At 39.0% G+C, this 18,271-nt stretch overlaps 1 protein-coding gene across 2 annotated transcripts in view; it reads right to left on the bottom strand.

The window, feature by feature from the left end:
• LOC306888461 (CXADR-like membrane protein) overlaps positions 1-18,041 on the bottom strand; it is an 86,857-nt gene extending 68,816 nt beyond the window's left edge. The window contains exon 1 of one of the 2 annotated variants that reach the window (XM_079446781.1): positions 17,575-18,041. In XM_079446781.1, coding sequence (XP_079302907.1) covers positions 17,575-17,605 — 31 coding nt within the window. In that variant the 5' untranslated portion in view covers positions 17,606-18,041. The remainder of the gene's footprint in view (positions 1-17,574) is intronic. The other variant, XM_079446780.1, reaches the window with a different exon arrangement.
• Positions 18,042-18,271: the final 230 nt, after the last annotated feature.

Genomic DNA, 18,271 nt, shown 5'->3' with positions numbered 1-18,271 from the left:
ATATATCACTACACAGGGTGTTCTGAGATGCTACAGGCAACCAAGGTTGTTAAAGGAGTTATTTGCCTAGCATGACTCTAAGGAAATAGACGAAGGCTAATTACATAGATCTTTCAGTGTAACTCGGCTTCAATTAAAGGAAATGTTTGCTTATTGACCTCAAAACAGGTGCACACTTGTGGGCTAGAATCACATTTACTTGGGTCAATGACAAATAAGTCTACGTAAAGAAAAGGACAGATTAAGGACAATATTACACTGGTTGCTTTAATTGTGTGTTCATGTAAAACACACTTAGCCAGTGAAGCCAAGAATAATAAAAAAAAAATGTTGTGGGCAGACATTTTTTGGGGGGCAGTCATGGTCTAATGATTAGAAAGTCGGACTCGTAATCCAAAGGTCACGAGTTCGAGTCTCAGGTCCGGCAGGAATTGTAGGTGGGGGGAGTGAATGTCCAGCACTCTCTCCACCCTCAATACCACGACTGAGGTGCCCTTGAGCAAGGCACCGAACCCCCAACTGCTCCCTGGGCGCCGCAGCATAAATGGCTGCCCACTGCTCCGGGTGTGTGTTCACGGTGTGAACTCATCAAAATAGTTTAACCCATTTCAACTTTCAGCTTCAACATTCAACATTTAAGCTACACAAGCCTTGACACACATTCATGATAATGCACAAGTCTATGATATAAATTCCTATATTATTATTATTTTTCTGTATGTGTCTGCATACTCATTGCACCATATGACTGATTTTGAGGAAACTTTTGCGAAAAGCAAAACTTATCTCCAAAAACTTAGCAGTTTTATTAAAAAATGATGAAAGATCATGCCAAAATATTCTGAGTAAAAAATTAAGAATGCAAAAATCATTTAAAACAATAATGAACACATATTTTAAAATGGGCATCAAATCATTTACCCACAGAAAAGATTTCCTGCAGAAGAAGACACAAAAAACAACAGTTATAATCTTGCGACATGCAAGACAGACAACAATTCTGTCTGTTCTTGACAGTTTCTCCCATTGTGTCCTGTCCAGGCCCCACCTGTGTGGCGATAATGAGCCTTGCTCTGCATCGCTCAGCACGAGACGCTGCCTTTCATACATTCTGCCTAAAGATACGCCACACCAGCCATTCATTACTGCCAGCAAAAGAGAGGGAATCTGTCAGATAAGCTGCATATTAAAAGACAGAAAGCTATACTCCGTAATTCATTCAGAGTAGCTGTAAGCCTGTCGTTATCAGGCGGCGCGTTCGATTTAATTGTGTCTGCTTTAAACATATTAGCCTGGCGCCCTAATGCAAACTCCATCATGGTGTAACATTACAGTGAACTGCACTGCTAGCAGCTAATTGATGTCACTCTAATTAAATTGCACAAAAGGAGGCACTTTATTTCCACAATTCTCAACTTGTGGTGCGGTGTAAACAATCAGTATCAAACTCTGAATAATATCAGCCCAGAGGGGACAGAAAACTCACTGCAATACTTCTGTCCTGGAGTGTGTTTGTCACTAAAGTGCTGTAGAGGTCAAAACGAGGTGAGTAACAAAAGATGAGATCCAAAAAATTGCTTCCCCTGCCCACCGAAGAGCAGACGGTACTGTTTACATGGGCACACGTTTTCTCTTTTAAGTGTGGCGGCTTGCTCTGTGCTATGAATAAGTCATGGAGGTAGCGCGCAGGAAGGTAAACACTCTTCTCGATGAGCGAAGGGCTCAGTGACCACTTCCGAGACACTTTGGCTATGCTTTCCTGGGTCAAACGCTCCTAAATAGTCAAGTACACACAGACCCAAGGACAGAAATCTTGAGATGTCATGCTAAACTGTCTGAGGCGGACAAACACAGACTGGGGTGCTCAGCACCTGGGAAATGTCATCCACTTACTAGTAATTCCTCTATACCCAAAAAAGCAGCACTTGCTGTGACAACTTCAAGAAGCTGCATCAGGACCTGCTTATAACAAATAACATCAGCAAGAAAAGAAATAGGTACCAGCACTACTTTGCTTGTAAGAACCAAACTCTGCAGTACAATAGAAACTACATTAGAGATCAAGCAAGGTTGTCACCAGTAGTTACCCTGCTGAAAAGACATAGCCAGTCACCATCTGTGTTTTGAATGCTACTGTCCCCACCAAGATCCTTAGATCTATCTTAATGGATAAATTCAGAAATTTTCAAACAGCTTTGTATTGGCACAATGTTAGTAGTACAGCATAGGAAGAGTTCATTTGAAAAAACAGATAACTCCGTTTTTAATAATTCTCAAAAATCATGTTTTTTCATTGTGCTTTAAAATTAATCTCAATCAAACTGCAGTTGGGTTATTTTGACTAGGTAAAAAAAAAAAAAAAAAAAAGCTAACTAACAATAAAACACAATTAAAAACATGATAACATAATAAAAAACATGAATTTTGAAAATGTGTAAAAACGGAGTTATCTGTTTTTGCAAAGAAACCCTTCATATGTAAATTAACAATGCATACTCTTTCTTTATGTGACCTGGACCCAGATCAACCTCCTTATTTGTCATAAAAATCTGCCAAAAATCCACCGGATTAGGCAAAATGACACGTTTGGCAGTGCACTTTTGAAATATTTTGTTGTAACTACAAATCAAACATCCAAATTTCTGTATTCCAGCACATGGACAGAGGGACGGCACCAAAATCAAAACTGCATTATATTCTGATAAAAATTATTCTGTGTTGAAGAAAATCCTACAGAAAAACGAAGGTAGTTTTTACATTAATTTAGTTCAGAAAAGTTGTTTTTTTTTTTAAGTAAATTGTAAATCAGTACTCAATTGACCGTTCGCAGGGAGCTTGATTGACAGGCGATCTGACCAATCAGAACGCGGATATTATGTTACGCTGCTGCTATCCGCCATCTTGCCCGACATCTACGGCTGATCTCCTTAGAAATCCATGTTAAAATGGGGTAAAAATGATCGACAGAATTGAAACTTTTTTAATATAACTAAGCTGTGCTGTTGTTTGCTGCCACAGTAACGCCAATAAACTAACAGAGTCCTTTAAAGTACTTGTTTTGCGTACTAGAAATCTGTCATGTCTGGTGCTGAATGCATGGCTTGCAACACTTAAGGTAAAATGCTGAGTGTGAAATAATAAAATAATAAGTTAAACGTGTGCAGTGGAAATCATTATGTGGAAAAAATCCTGTGAACTTTGCCCTGAATGTGAGCTATGTTTGCATATGTCTGTTCATCTGTTTTCAATGCAGCTAAGCCTCGCGTCGCTTCATGTCATCTTCCCACTCATTAATCTATGACAGGTACTTCACTGCTAAAAGATTGTCACTGCAACACTCTAAAGTGATGAAACTATGGCGCCATGTGCCTTTACACCATTTTCAAAGGTTTCATGTATCCCTTCTTGCCTTAACCACAAATCAGACAGAAGAGCAGATTAACTTCGGTGAAACTTGAAAAATGGTGTTCTGAGGTTGAAATAAATACTTTCTTACTTGCTTTTGTTGTTAGGTTTAATAACTTGTTGTTTTGTGACATCTGGAGTTCATTGCTCAACATGATCAATTCATACTCAAAAACTATCATTGTGTATTCTGTACTAAGCACATCGGTCTTTGTCTTTGGCTGGGTACCTCATGTCAGCTATAAATTACACCTTAACATCTGTTTAGTCAATCAGCAAAAACATATGCAAAGCAGTACTAACCACCATGGAAATGCATGTACCAGTCTTGTTTGCTGCTAAAAAATGCTGCTAAATAATGTGACGAGTTGGCTGCCTCCCCCATTATTATCATCACCACCCCGTCCCTTATTCGCCACCCTTCACCGGGCTCCCGACGGGAGTGGGTGTGTGAGAGTGGAGGGGCGCTGAATAGCCAGGTCTGGCGGCGGGTGATGAGGCGCACCTGATCCGAATAGAGCCTTATCACCGCCGCTGTTTAAATTCCGAGCGCGCCTCTCCTCGAGGGACCGGTCTCTTCCCTGTGCATGCACACTGGTGTCCTCGTGGGTCCAGGAAGGGAGCATAGAGGGACTCCCGCCAGAGATGTGAGCTGCCGAACCCGCAGTCTGAACGAAACCGCACCCGTGATACGGCCGTCAGGCCAGGATGCTGGGCCGACTAGTCCCGTCGAGCACCGTGGACCTGGAGGTAGACGAAGCCGCTGGAGAAGCCACCGTCCCTCGCGCCCCGGACCTCAGAGGGGAGCGTGTGCGGCTGCCAGACTCCGCCCCTTACCTGGACCCTTCCTTTCAGCACACTTCCCTCCTTCACAAACCCCGCAGCAAAACGAGGACACCAGATCCCCTGTTTATTTTGGACACTTTATCCCCTTTGGACACTTTATTTCTGTTTAATAAAAGCCTCTCCGAATCCTGACGCCACACCCACTGTGTCTGTCGTTTGCTCTTCCCACCACAATATGAAAAATGTGAGTGGAAAATGCAGAAAAGTCATGCGGCAGAGCTTTGGTAGTTATCAGGGGGCTCTCTAATTAAATGCATGCTACGTGGTTGCTAGGGAGTTTTTGGGTTGCAAAAGTAAAAGCACCTGATATGGCTTGACTCTCTCTTTCTTTGTTTTTATGTCTACTAGAAGGTATGAGGTTTGAAGTTAGTGAAGTTGTGTAAATTTGTAATCTTACATACTATACAAGTGAGAGGAGTCCAATCCTGCTCCTGGAGGGCCACTCTCCTGCAGAGTTGAGCTCCAATTCTTGAACCAAGGAAATCAAGGTCTACAGGATTACTAGAACCTTCTGGGTAAGTATGCTGGGACAAGGTGGAGCTAAACTCTGCAGGACCAAGATTGGACACCCCTGGTATAAGCTATCACCATAGTAGTGATGCATGCTAACCAGGGATGGTTCTTACACTAACAGTGCAGAAACCCTAGAAATTTCACAAAGAAAAGGAAAACACAAACCATTGGATGGATTGAAGTCTCTAGCAAGATTCAACTGAAGTACTATGAAGACATGTAATGGAACTGCGAGGCACCCAGCGGAGCTCCGCTTCTGCATTCAGTTGGAATTTAGTAGGCATTCTGGGCCGCTCTTTGCTGAGACAGCACACTCCCTTTCCTCCCTCTCTCCCAGCCCTCTGCACCACAACACCAGAGATTTAATTGCCTCATTAGCACAGATGCTGGTGAGGAGCTGAATCCACCACATTGCTCAATGTCAAAAGAGCATCCAAGAGGAAAGGTTAACCAACTAAGAGATCACATGCCCTTTCACATCACACAGTGTTGGTTTTGCATAATCAAGGAAGAATCAAAGAGCAAACAAAGACCAGAGCAACTATGAGTTAACAGATGTATGAACTCCCAAGAGGAGCTGAAAATAATAAAATTGGTACTGGTGCTCCATATGTTGCAATATATCAAAAGTCAGAGTCAATAAGACTGTTTACTGAAGCTGTAAAGCATTGTTTAAGGTCTGCTGCAATCCTCGCTCAGATTTTAATTATTCTGAAAGCCTTATTTTGCAAACCTAGCTATTTTCTCCCACCAAGTCTCTCTGGACCAAGGGCAATAAATCATGCCAAATTTGAGTACTTCACATCCTTTGTCTGTATTAAAATACATAGGAAACAAAAAGATAAGATTAAATGGGATTTAATTTTACTGTACCTGCAACTAGTTCTTAAATGTAATTTCAAGTCAGTAGTGACAAGAACAAAGTGCAGCTCAATAACAGTATTGAAACATTAGATGTGCATTTCCAAAAATACAACTGCTTACAAGGCAGCAAAAAACAGCCACAATTTTAAAGGTTTAAAGCTTCTTTTGTAAATTAAATGCCACATCAGATCCACTTTGCTGCTGTCATGAAGAAACATGAACGCTTCTTGATTTCTGTCCCAAGTATCAACTCAGTGGAAGCCCATCTTTGCAGTGTAAACACAGTTGTACAAGAAATAATGCAAATTAATGCAGGAATAATGACCAATCCACATTCAGTATGCAAATATTTCAATGACATCAGTACTGTAGGTTAAACGTGGAATGTGAGCAGTCTATGAGGTCACAATTTCTTTAAAAAATATGTTTACAAAAACCTGGAAACTGTATATTAGGTGTCTCAGATCAAATTAACTGCAAACGTTTTGGAAGTAAACTTACTGTACAACTAACATTTTTGAAAAATACAATAAAAAGAAATATAACAAAGCACTGCACAGTGAATGTATTTTGTATCTCACTCTCAAAAGTTAATGCACTAAATTAATGCACTCATAAAACCTGTTAGGGAATGTTTTCAACCAGAATCCAGAGTCATGAAAGAGTTTTTTTTTTTTTCTTCCCCGAATTTAAGATCAAATTTGGAACAAACTGTAATCAAACATACAGCATGTCACATTAATGTGTGTGTAATATAAAATTCCTGAAAAGTCTTTTTTCAGCTGTGGTAAATCTGGGATGAGTTTCAGAAATATATAATAAATGCAGTTAATTATGTGTAGTCTCGGCACGTACATCTTAAGACAGTGTAGGGAAATGTTTGCAGAGAGTGATGAATGGCTATGAGCAGTTGTGTGGAAAGCCCTTATATGGAGATGATCACTTGCACCCTTATTTAGAATAATCCTGATTTATCAACATTAAAGGGGCCATCGGATGCCCATTTTCCACAATTTGATATGATTCTTTAGGGTTTTAATGAAAAGTCTATAACATACTTTAGTTAAAATTTCTCAATGGTAGTGTAAAAAAACACCATCTTTACCCTGTTAAAATCATCTCTGTTTTCATCAAGCCGTTTTTTAGTCCATGTTGCTTTAAATGCTAATGAGCTCTGCTGACCCCGCCCCTCTCTTCCGTGGGGTGACAAGCGGTACTGTTTACTTTAGCCGTGAAACTGGCTAACTAGTACATTATTAGTAAAGGTGATTTGCAAAGATTCATAAAAAACTCTTATACTCACTTCTTCTGTAGATGAAGCTGGATCACGAATGATTTGCGCGAACATAGACGCATTTAGGCAGATTGGGGATCGGTGCATACACTTCAAAGCAAAAGTAACATTAATCCTCTGCGTCTTCAGTGGCTCAGATGTCGGGATTAAATGACGACTGCTATATTCATTATTACATCCAAAAACAAAACACTTCAATCACTCAATCGGAGACATACTTGTCTTCCCCTGCACCAGAGGCGACACAATGGCAGACGGATGACAGCTCACTCAGGGTGGGTCTAAGGTAAGACGGCTGTCAATCAACTATCGTGGGAGCGGTCCGTCCAGAACTACGTCATTCTGACAGAAATCTCAGAACAGCTTGATTTGAGAGGGGATTTTAAAATAGGGATTTAAAAAAAAAACTGGGTGGATTTTTATCATTATAGGATGGATGTGTACACACACTCCCAACACACATTTATGTTCAAACAACTTGAAAAGTGAATTTTGTATCCGATGACCCCTTTAAAGGAGGCTATAAAACAAATTCATGTGTGTATGCACTTGTTCCGAGAGCACATTTTCTGTTCACATAAGAACTCTTGCGTGCAATTAATAGTGAATGAAGCACTGTGTGCAAATACATTCATGCATTTTTAGTATTTCCGACTTGCAAAACATCGCTTACCTTCCATCCATTTCAAGCGTGCCTCTCTTTGAAATATTACTGTTTTCTAGTTTGATGGTGCATGGAGACAGTTATCCTACATGAAAATCATAAATTATCAGCTGGAAAGAGACACAAGGGAAGCCAAAAATGACTAAACAATTAAGCATGTACAGAGGAATATGGCTGCAGGCTGGGACTCAGGAAGAGAACGGCTTTAATGTTTGCTCCCTGAGGTGCGGTAAGCTTGTTATGCCATACGCAGGCCTAGTCTCAAGGTCTCAATGTGGGAGTGTGCATGTTTCAACCAAACAGAGTAGCAACCAAAGGCTTTGGCTGCGTTTCTGAATAAATCTGCTGTGTTTTAGACATTGACAGCGAAGGCTTCCTGATATCGCCTCTGTCAGATGGCATGTAATGTGTAATGTCCAGAGATGCCACTGGCTATACAACGCTTCCTGCATCTGGTATGCAGCGACACGGAAGATATATTAAACTGTAAAGATACACATCTGCATTAGCAGGGTAGCGGAAGGTCTCCATTTCATCAACAAATCAAGTCTAACGACTCGAGAAAAAAAAATGAGGGTGGGTACGCCATCTGTTCGGAAACCGTTTCCGAAGAGTAAAGAGGAAAGGTAGGTACTTTTTACAGCACGGTAGCGCACAATACCGTTTTCTCAAGGTGAAAGCACCTGGACAAGAGGTTTAATCTTGAGTGCAAACACTGAGTGTGTGCAGCCGCTGGCCGCTTAAAAGGTTGAGTCACTTAGCTAAATGGGCACGCTGGAGTCGGTGTAATCAGGCGCATTATAGGGAGTTAATTGCAGACAGCCTTGCGATTGATCAGCGATACTCCTTTATGCAATGTTTTGCTCTAGTATGAAGAACAAAATGTCTGACACTGAGGCCTGATAATTAAGTCATTCATCACCTAGGCCTATTACTTCCTTGTACAAGTACCAATGCTTATGCAGATCATAAAATCCAGAAATAAAATCCATTTAACTTGGTGACCGTCCAAAATCATCCATTTCTTTTTTTTTTTTTTTTTTTTTAGCAAATTGCCATACACATTTTTCTACTTTATGCATTGCAATTTGGTTCACGGCCAGAAATTCTATTTTGTAATACTTTTATTAGTACTTATAAAGCACATATTAACGCCTTATTCTGAATGACCATATTTCAGATCCCTTAATCCTACCTCATACCTTAATTTAAGAGCTACCTTACTAACTATTAATAAGCTGCGAATTAGAAGTTTACTGAGGCAAAAGTCACAATTAATAGTAAGAATTGGACCTTAAAATAAATTGTGACCAAAATAAAATAATAAAGTAAAATCAAATAATCATTTTATATGAATATTATATTTTGGTTTGCATCCATTAAGTAAAGTTTCAAGGTAAAACAAAAATATATAAAGGTTTTTAATCCTGACTTTACTGGAATTGTCATCATTAATAGATGAAGAACCACCGTAAAAAAAAATGAAAAATTTAAATTTAATGACAAATTTACTGACATGAATGAAATTCAGTTATTTGGACTCTTTGAATTGAATTATCATCTAAGCTCAAATATAAGTGAAACTCTGGCGATTTTATGATATAACATTAATGTCTGTCTCACTTATTTATTTACTCCTTAATTTTAAATTCATAAAAGGTCCATTAAGGGAACAGTGAATATATAACAGTCACATCGTCTTGGAAGTACAAACATCAACTCAAACTCAATTTAGTACAGTATCATAAAATCCTCAATGCTGGCCTGCGTCTCATCAATCAGTTCAATAAACGATCGATGCAGTCATATTCTGCTTGTGCATATCACTTCCACTTATTAATGACCTTTCAGAAGTAAAACAATGAGTTCACCAACAACAAATGAGTCATTCTATGAAACAGATGCCTTTTCCATTCCGGAATGGTGATTTTTGAAGTACACATCTACAAATAAAGCTTATAAGTGCTAGAATATTTGCTAATATTTGAACTCTATGACATCCTTTGAACAGACATTTAAAATGACAGATCAGTATTATTTTGAGGTAGGCCTAAATAAGTGGATTTACACATAATCACACTGGCTATAAAGACATGTAAAACTATATAATTAAAAATGGCAAACGATATACTGTATGTAATAAACCAAATCAAATTTAAATACACCCTCATCACATGAAATAACAACATATTTTTTATTTTTTGGGCATGGTGTGACTCAAATGCTTCTTTTCAACAGTGGAAACCTTTGGAAAGCAGATAGAAACAAGCTGGTCTAGGACAAGTGCAAGTGAGGTGGGGAAGATTTTGGCTTGAAAAGATGGAAACGAAGTGAGACATTGGAGCAAGCCGGTTCAAAACAGCAAACAGAGTGGCCTGCTAGCAGAGCTAATAGACTGTTTCAAATTGAAGGGAACAGCGGGTGTCTAAATAGAGCGACGTGGAACATTTCCCCTCACATTCTGTCTCCAGCCCTTCCCAGAACAACGGGAAAAAGATACGAGCAACAAAAAGAGTCTAAAGGCCACTCTCCACATGAAGAAACATGCGTCTGCAGTGGACAAGATATTTATCTATCTATAATCAATTAAATTCAATTACAGCTGCCTGTCAAACCGATGGAAACAAAGCTGGAGTCTCATGCTAATGAATTCCTGGTGGGAGACAGAAGATGCTTTCCTGCCTAAGGATGTAACATCCCTTCCTGCTGTAATAGAATATCTTTCTTTCAGGCATTCTGTGCATTGGCAATGAAAACTTAAAAAAATCAAAACATAAGCAGCCTCTTCAGACTGTCTTATTCTGATTTCCCTGTAAGCAGACGGTTCTCGGATTCCAATTATCAGTAGATTTGGAAGGATATACAAAAACTTGTGGCAATGCTACAAAAAGATTTTATAGGGAGAAAAACTCATTTGGAACATGTTGCATCATTGCAACAGACACCACTGCAGGTGCATGCAATCTTATCAGAAAGGAAATGCAAAAGCACAGTGGAAAGCAGCAGAGAAAACAAAGAGAAATGCCAAACCGGGCAAGTAAATTAGTACAGAACATCAGCACAGAAACACATTATGCCTGTGAATGCAAAACAACTGCTGCATGAAATCAGATCAGAGTAAAAAAGAAAAAACACAATTATAAAACCTAACCACATACCTTAGAAATACCACTTTTCATATTTTAAAGGAATAGTTTACCCATGACAGAAAATTCATTCTGGCATCAAATTAAGTCAATTAGTCGTGAAAAAACGAATACATTTGGTGCAATGCATTTTGAAAAGTGCAAAAGTGACTTGACAGGCACAGTGAAGGGAACGTTTTAAATATTTTTTCTTTAAATATTGGTTTGCTCATTTCATTGAGAATCATTTATAAGATAACTATGTGGAATTTGGAGCTTGACATTGACATTCATTTCCATTGTAGCTTTATTTGAGCTTGCTGGTAGACAGATAAATGAATGAGTGTGAGTAAAAGATGACAGAAGGTTCATCTTTGGGTGAACTAATCCTTAAAAAAAATCATTTTGAATTAACATACAGTAAGTGATCAGGTGACAGCGCTGAGAAACATTTTCTATCACAGCCATCTCTGTCTTCACTTACAAGACAAACCCATTTCTCTAGCTCCAACAAAACAGCCTTGGTGGATCATCAACTGAGCTGCATCTCTCAGAATAGAGCAGGTTATCTCCTGGGTATTCTTTCCTGAGCAAACATTTACTTTTATATCCATGATCCTCATGTACGCTCTACACAATTTGATAAGATAGGCTTTTTTCTCCTAGAGCAGTTTGCTATCTTTTTGCCAATCGATTTATTTATTTATTTATTTATTGTCTCTCTGAATAGACAGATCACTGCTCCTCGCTGAAAACAGAAATATATACCTTGAAAAAAAGTCGAGATCAAATGCAGCTTGAGCTCAGAATAGACAGAATGCCAGCCTCAGCCATGCCTGCATGATTTCATTAAGGTACTGCTTCCCTTCTTGAGAGGAAGTAAGCAAAGCCTCGGGCTCAGGCGGAGAGTGTTCAGTCAATATACATCCATGATGAAATCACTCCTAACAACATGATGCAAAAGCCAAGACACTGTTCTTATTTGGTCTTTCTGGATGTTTTAAGAAAGCAAATGCGTGCGATCTGTGTTGTACATCACCGCGCGGGTGATGAAAAAGATTCACGGAATTCACTAAGGAGTGACCAAATCTGCTGATAGCATGATAGCATGTGCGACAATGCGTTCAATAAACATTAAAACAACGAGTCAATGACTCACTAACAAAGAAAGTATGATCGTTCCATTCAGCTGTAAGTGTACTGCAAAGTGGATTTCACAGAGTGTTTCGCCAACTAATGTGAGAAATTTCAGTCAATGACTGAGAAATTTACCAGTTACTGTGCATCACTCCAACACTTAAAGATGTTTGACTAAAAAAATGTGGTGAAAAGGAGTTGAGGCACCAGCATTATTGAGTTTAATTTGTTTAAGCTGTGGTTTATATGTGGCTGTTCATGGGTATAAAATACGCAAGACAACGATTACAACACGTTTTCTGATCGTTAAAGGGATAGTTCACCCAAAAATAAAAATTCCATTATCATTTACTCCCCTTCAAGTTGTCACCTTCGAGTTTTTTTCTTCTGTTGCACAAAAGATGTTCTAAAGAATGTGGGTAACCAAGCCATTGAGCTAAACGGTATAGAAAAATAAAAAATACTATGGAAGTCAATGATTACCATCAAAAAAATCATACAGATTTGGAACGATTAGAGGGTGAAATGATGACAGAATTTCCATTTTGGGTGAACAACCTTACTTAACAGGATAAAAGACACAGCTAATATAACCAAATTACATTTATTTTTATCTTAGACATCACCTATATTGAACACATTCTTTTTGTCTTTTCTTTCCCTGAAATAGCACATAAAAAAGTGACTGTTTAGCAAATTCTCTTCTCGGTATTCATTGTTTGGTTCACTGGCAATTCTTCTGGCTATATTGTTTATCATTGTGCTAATCTCAGTTCCTCATTGAGGACCCTCATCAGACTGTTTACACTCACTACAAACAAAGTACTTCCAGGAATCAGGAAAAAAGTAATTGCCCTTGCATCATTGACTTTCGTAGTTATTTACTGCATCAAATAATGCACACAATTCTTTCACTTGCAAATAGTGGTGGCGATTAGCAAAATCCTGTTGGGCCATGCGATTCTGGAAGCCAAAACCTGCATATCAGGGCTGAGTGAGGGGCGGAGGGCCACTCATGACCAATGACTTATGTAAGCAAGCTGGGCTTTGCTACACCAAGATGCAGCTGGATTGAATTATTGTCAAACCGGACCATTCATGAACATCTGTCAAAGGTTAGCCGTAAAGGAAAACAGGCAGTTCCTGTTGAGCGGCTCCAAAGTAATCTGGGAGTAATTTAGCCAAGGGAGTCAAAAGAGTCTGAGATTTATAGGCTACAGAACGACTCAAACGTGGCCCGGTGTTTACTGTGGCTTCCTTTGATTCTTTTTTTTCTGTCGAGGAGTGCGTTATAGTCATTCATTTTTGCAAACATGACCATTTTACTCAACCTAATTTTTTTATTTTCAACATTTACTTTTAGTCTATAAATATGAGACGGCAGCTGAGCGGAGGGTGGTTTGAAATGTCAGGAATGGTGAAACAAAAATGACATTTTTAAAAAATAAATGAATAACTATAAACATAGTACATTACTATAACTCACATTTCACTATCTTTGTCATCTACAACACCTTATCAATTGGTTAAGATTTAAAGGTGAAGTTCTGAAACTATTTTCCATTATTACTCTCCTGCTCTGCTATTGGTTGGACAAACAGATATAACTCGTGCCATTGGTTGAGCCAGTGTATGTATATACAAATTTAACCTTTAAAACACTTCTATTACATAGTCAAAGCACCTCCTACAGACTGAGTCACAGCATATTTACAAAATGAAACGGCACCACATGTTCCTTAAGGCCAAACGAGTAGAATAACACATCTGGAGAACTCTTCGAGCTGTTTATCTGCACTGTGAGGAGCAGCGGCGTGACAGCACAGGGAGAATATTGAATTTCATTACAGAGTTGAGACAATGTCAACTCAGATGTGGTGCAGCAGGAGACAAGCACACTGTCTTTCAGGAGAAGCTTGTTATAACAGCTCTGCACCAGCTAACTAGAAGCTCAGAGTCCGTAATGTAGAGGACTCATATAATCCCATGACAAAGAGCATATCCAAAGGAGGAAAAAAAAATGGTTCGACCTGGATTACTGCGTCCCTAAATGTAGATAGGTTTGGTTGATATCCTGACGGAAAACCTCAGGAATGTTCATGTCACTACAGAGCCAGACACACCAAACCACTGCTCGGAAAATTGCAATGCTACTTATGTTGCCTAACCAAACATCTGAGCTTCAGTAAACAAGGCGAACAAAAATACAAAACTCCAGATGAAAATTTCAGTCACTTAAACCCACTCAAAACATATTTATTTGAAGCCTGCAAAAGTTTTCTCATAAATATTTATTGGAAAAAACCCAATTCTCTTAAAATGTAATATGCACCAATGTTTAGATTCACCGTGTTTACAAGAAAAATGTATTAAAATGCCAAAGCATTCATCATTATGCAGCGTTGTATCGTGTATGCAAGCCTGTGAGTAAAAGTTTGTAAGTGTTTGGCATGTTTATTCATTCTGCGCACATTTGCTGTGATTCAGGGACTTGCACATTGAGATGTCATTTTATAACCTCTGGGTCTGCAGCGTCCTGTCATTTTCAGATACGAGAAATCTTCTTACTGCCTGTGGTTATCAGCCAAATATAGCACAGGATGAGAAAATGAGTGACTTTAACCAACACTTTGCCATGTTAGCGTAACTACTGGCAACCTGCAACGGATATTCAAAACAGAAGGCCGATGAATACATTCAGTCATTGCATGATGGAAATCCTCATATCTAGTGGTCAGTGTGACTTTGTGGACTCTCGGCTGTGTTGGATGAGCACTAAGTGATCACGTGACATGGAGAAAGTTCTTTATTATGCTTCCATTACATTTCTGACAAGTGAATTACAATCTGTTATTAGCTTTCCATTCAAGTCAGTCGGCATTAGAGGGGTTAGTCTAGTGATTTATCATCCGTGTGGTTTCTGTACAGTTTGGTTGGTTTGTCCTATTTTAGCACATTTCCTGATAGCAGCAGTTCGCGCCGGCTCATTTTTGCTATGTGACTTTTAAATAAATATTACTTTGCTCCAGGGTTCTAGACTTAAGTAATGTAAGATCTTCGAAAGCATCAAATCAAATGAAATGGAAATTACCCCATTACGCACTATTGATTCAGTCGATCATTGAAGATTCTCAGCAATGAGATGAGCTCTACACGCCAAACATACCAGTTTAAAAGCTTATTTTTTCCGTAATGGAGTTATACATTCTTGAAGGAATTTACTTATAATGACACTACAAGGCTTTTTCATTTAACTAATTTTAAGCACAAACCAATTTGACCTACTACAAGCACAGCATCAGTTCTCAATCCATTCCTCTCTCACGAATACACAGACCAAGATATTCATTAACCAAATAACACATTAAAATGACCTAATATGTCTGAAAATAAATAAGGCTCAGTCGATTGAATATTGTTTATTGGAAAACAATAACAAATAAGCATGACCTTTAAAATGCGGTCATCTCAAAGTGAAATGTGATAATGTCCCTTTAGATTACATTTAAATAAGTATAACTGATATCTTGAAACAAATGCATCTTTGCAAATATAAGGGTGTTTATAAGGGCAAAATATTTACATGTCAGGGCGCATGTAACACACTCTCTGTCTTCTCTTGCCATCGTTCTAATGGGATTACGCCAACTAGCAGCATCCCATAGTTGTGTGGGTAACCGTTTTAGCAGTATAAGCAAAGCAGCGCTTTTCTGTATATCTATAATATCTACACTGCACTTTTCATGCAATGTAGATAAAACATAACATATGTAAATAAGGGCTTATTAATTACTACAGCAATAATTTTCTATTAAGCATGCAATTAGGCTAATTGCTAATTAAATCATGGACACTAATGTAAAGTGTGGCCAGGCATTTTATATTCCCATTAGACAGACACAGGCTAGCTTTCACACGTCTAATTACAAAGATTTTAAATAACAGTAACACTTAATTTTGCTGTAAAGTAAATACAGCATGGGTTACATTTAGGTAAAATAGATTAAAATAGATTTTAACCCAAAAGTTGAACTATCTGATTGATTTGTGTGTGTGTGTGTGTGTGTGTGTGTGTGTGTGTGTGTGTGTGTTTGATGCATGGGAGGATTGTAAGTAATTGTATTAAATTTGTGTCATCAAATTGTCAAGTTTTTAAAGTGAAGGCTGCCACATGGTTTTACATTTTGTAATTTCATTTATAATTTGAAATTATATTAGATATTAGATTTTCATGCATTTAATGTATCATTTTGTTTTTTATAATTGTTCTGCCATACTAAATTTAGCTCAAAACTCTTAAGGTTTCAAGTGTGACAACTTACCTCCAGAGAGTGTGACAACGTCCTGCTGTTGGGGAGTGTTTTTAATCAGCTGCATTCTTTTTGCTTTTCGTAATCATGACTTTAAGATTTGTGACACAGAAACTGGCTTTCAAAACCAAACGACATACGACACTTTGCTGAAATCCTTAACGCAGGAATTCTACTGCTATAAAATAAGCGTGCTTGGAAATGTTGTAGCAAGCTGATGCTTCTGTCAGGGGTTTAACAGCAGCGTTGACCTTCTCAATACGCCACGGAGAATGCGCGAGGAATTTTAATACACAATATCATGCATTTAGGAAGCACAATAGGCAGGTACTAGACACACACCGCTTTCATCCTGCATCATGCATACGCGCAGAGTGCACGAAAGATGGGACAAAGTTTGGCGCAGTGATTATAATAAACCACGGGTCACGCGCGCACCAAACTCCCGTTACAAACGCGCGTGCAGCCCGAGAATCGGACAATGAACCGCGAATGTGACCCATGGTCGCATGCATGCTCTCACACATCCTCCCCGGGTCTGACCCCGGCACACGCACACACGCGAGACGCCCGTGCCCACCGGACACCAGCGCCTCGCGCCACCGGCTCAGCTCTGGATGTTTAACAGGAGGATCTATTTTTGCCATCCGATGTCACAACAAATTAAGAGATCTGGATTGGGCGACGTGCCCGGTCTTTGTTCCGTTCTGCAAAGAACGTTCAATTTTCTGCCGTTGCACAAACGCAATCGGCAAATGAGACCTTTTGTTACCCAAATAGTATTTGGATGATGCATAATCATCATCAAGTCGTGATATACGCTTTAATATACGCATAAATGCATATTGTACTATCTCTCCCAGTGTTCTTATGTTACTGGTGTCTCAGACGCAAACACAATGATGGAACAATCTTAAAATAAAGGTTCCTCATATAATATTTTATGAAGAACCGTTTTGGTTACACCGAGTTTAGATATTAAAACAGACATTAATAGGTCCATCCCATTGTTTTCGGGGTTTATTAAAGCACCAGAACATAATGGTTTTCCACATAACTAGTGAATAAAAAGTTCTCCATTGAACTTAAAAAGGCGACATTAGACTGTAAAATCCTTTTTATTCTGACCGGAACCTTTATTTTCAAGGTTTGTCTGTCTGAAGGGTGTAACTCATCAGAGCCCCAAAACCATCTGGCTTTGATTTACTCAACTGGGTGGGGGTCTTGTTATGAACTTCTTACCAAGCTTAGGTTAAATTTGTTAAATTCATGGCTTCATATTGAAGACGTCATCCAATGCTCATGCTAAAACTTATTTGACATGAAGGTGAACAATATGCTACTAATAAAGCGGACGAGCAACTTGGACGTCCAAAATCCTGCCACAATGTAAAATAAATAACTCGATTTACTCACAGAGGAATAAGGAGCGGTATGTTGCAGTCATCACGAATCCTGTATGAACTGGAAGTCCTTATAAAAATGACAATTCAAACAATGCGCCCCGTTTCCTTCACGGTTCTTCACGCGGAATCACAAAAGCTGTGATATAGCAGAAGTATTTGAGAAGAAAAATGGATCAGCACAGTCTAATAGGAGACGAGCACAAGGACAGCATAGCTGGACATGCTGAAAGACGAATCCATCATCAAGGACTGGAACATCATCTCCACGTTTCCATCGGTTTCACCGTCAAATCATCAAAGTTCCCGTTCGCTCTGACGGAGGACGCGCGTCTCAGGTTGCCGTTGCGCGGTGTCCTCTGTCTCTCCCTCACTGTCTCTCTCTCTCTCTCTGAGTCTGTAGCCGATGCAGAAGAATGCACAGCGCGTGTGTGGATGCTGAAGGATGGAGACCTCTAGAGTCTGAAGCACACTCGCACTGTCTGGATGGAGAGGAACACAGCACATGTGCTCTGATGGAAGCGGATGCAAAAAGCCACAGTGTAAGAACATTATGTTAACAAGAGTGTTACTGCTATCTGATATCATATAGTTATGTTGAAATGGTATTACAAAATGCAAGGAGATATTTTATTTAGCATAAAATAGCATGTGATAAATGTGCTTAATAATAACAATGATGGCAATGAAGATAAATAAATAAATAATTG

This window comes from Barbus barbus, assembly GCF_936440315.1.
Source record: "Barbus barbus genome assembly, chromosome: 22".
Taxonomy (NCBI): domain Eukaryota; kingdom Metazoa; phylum Chordata; class Actinopteri; order Cypriniformes; family Cyprinidae; genus Barbus; species Barbus barbus.
This window is presented reverse-complemented; position numbering and strand designations above follow the sequence as displayed.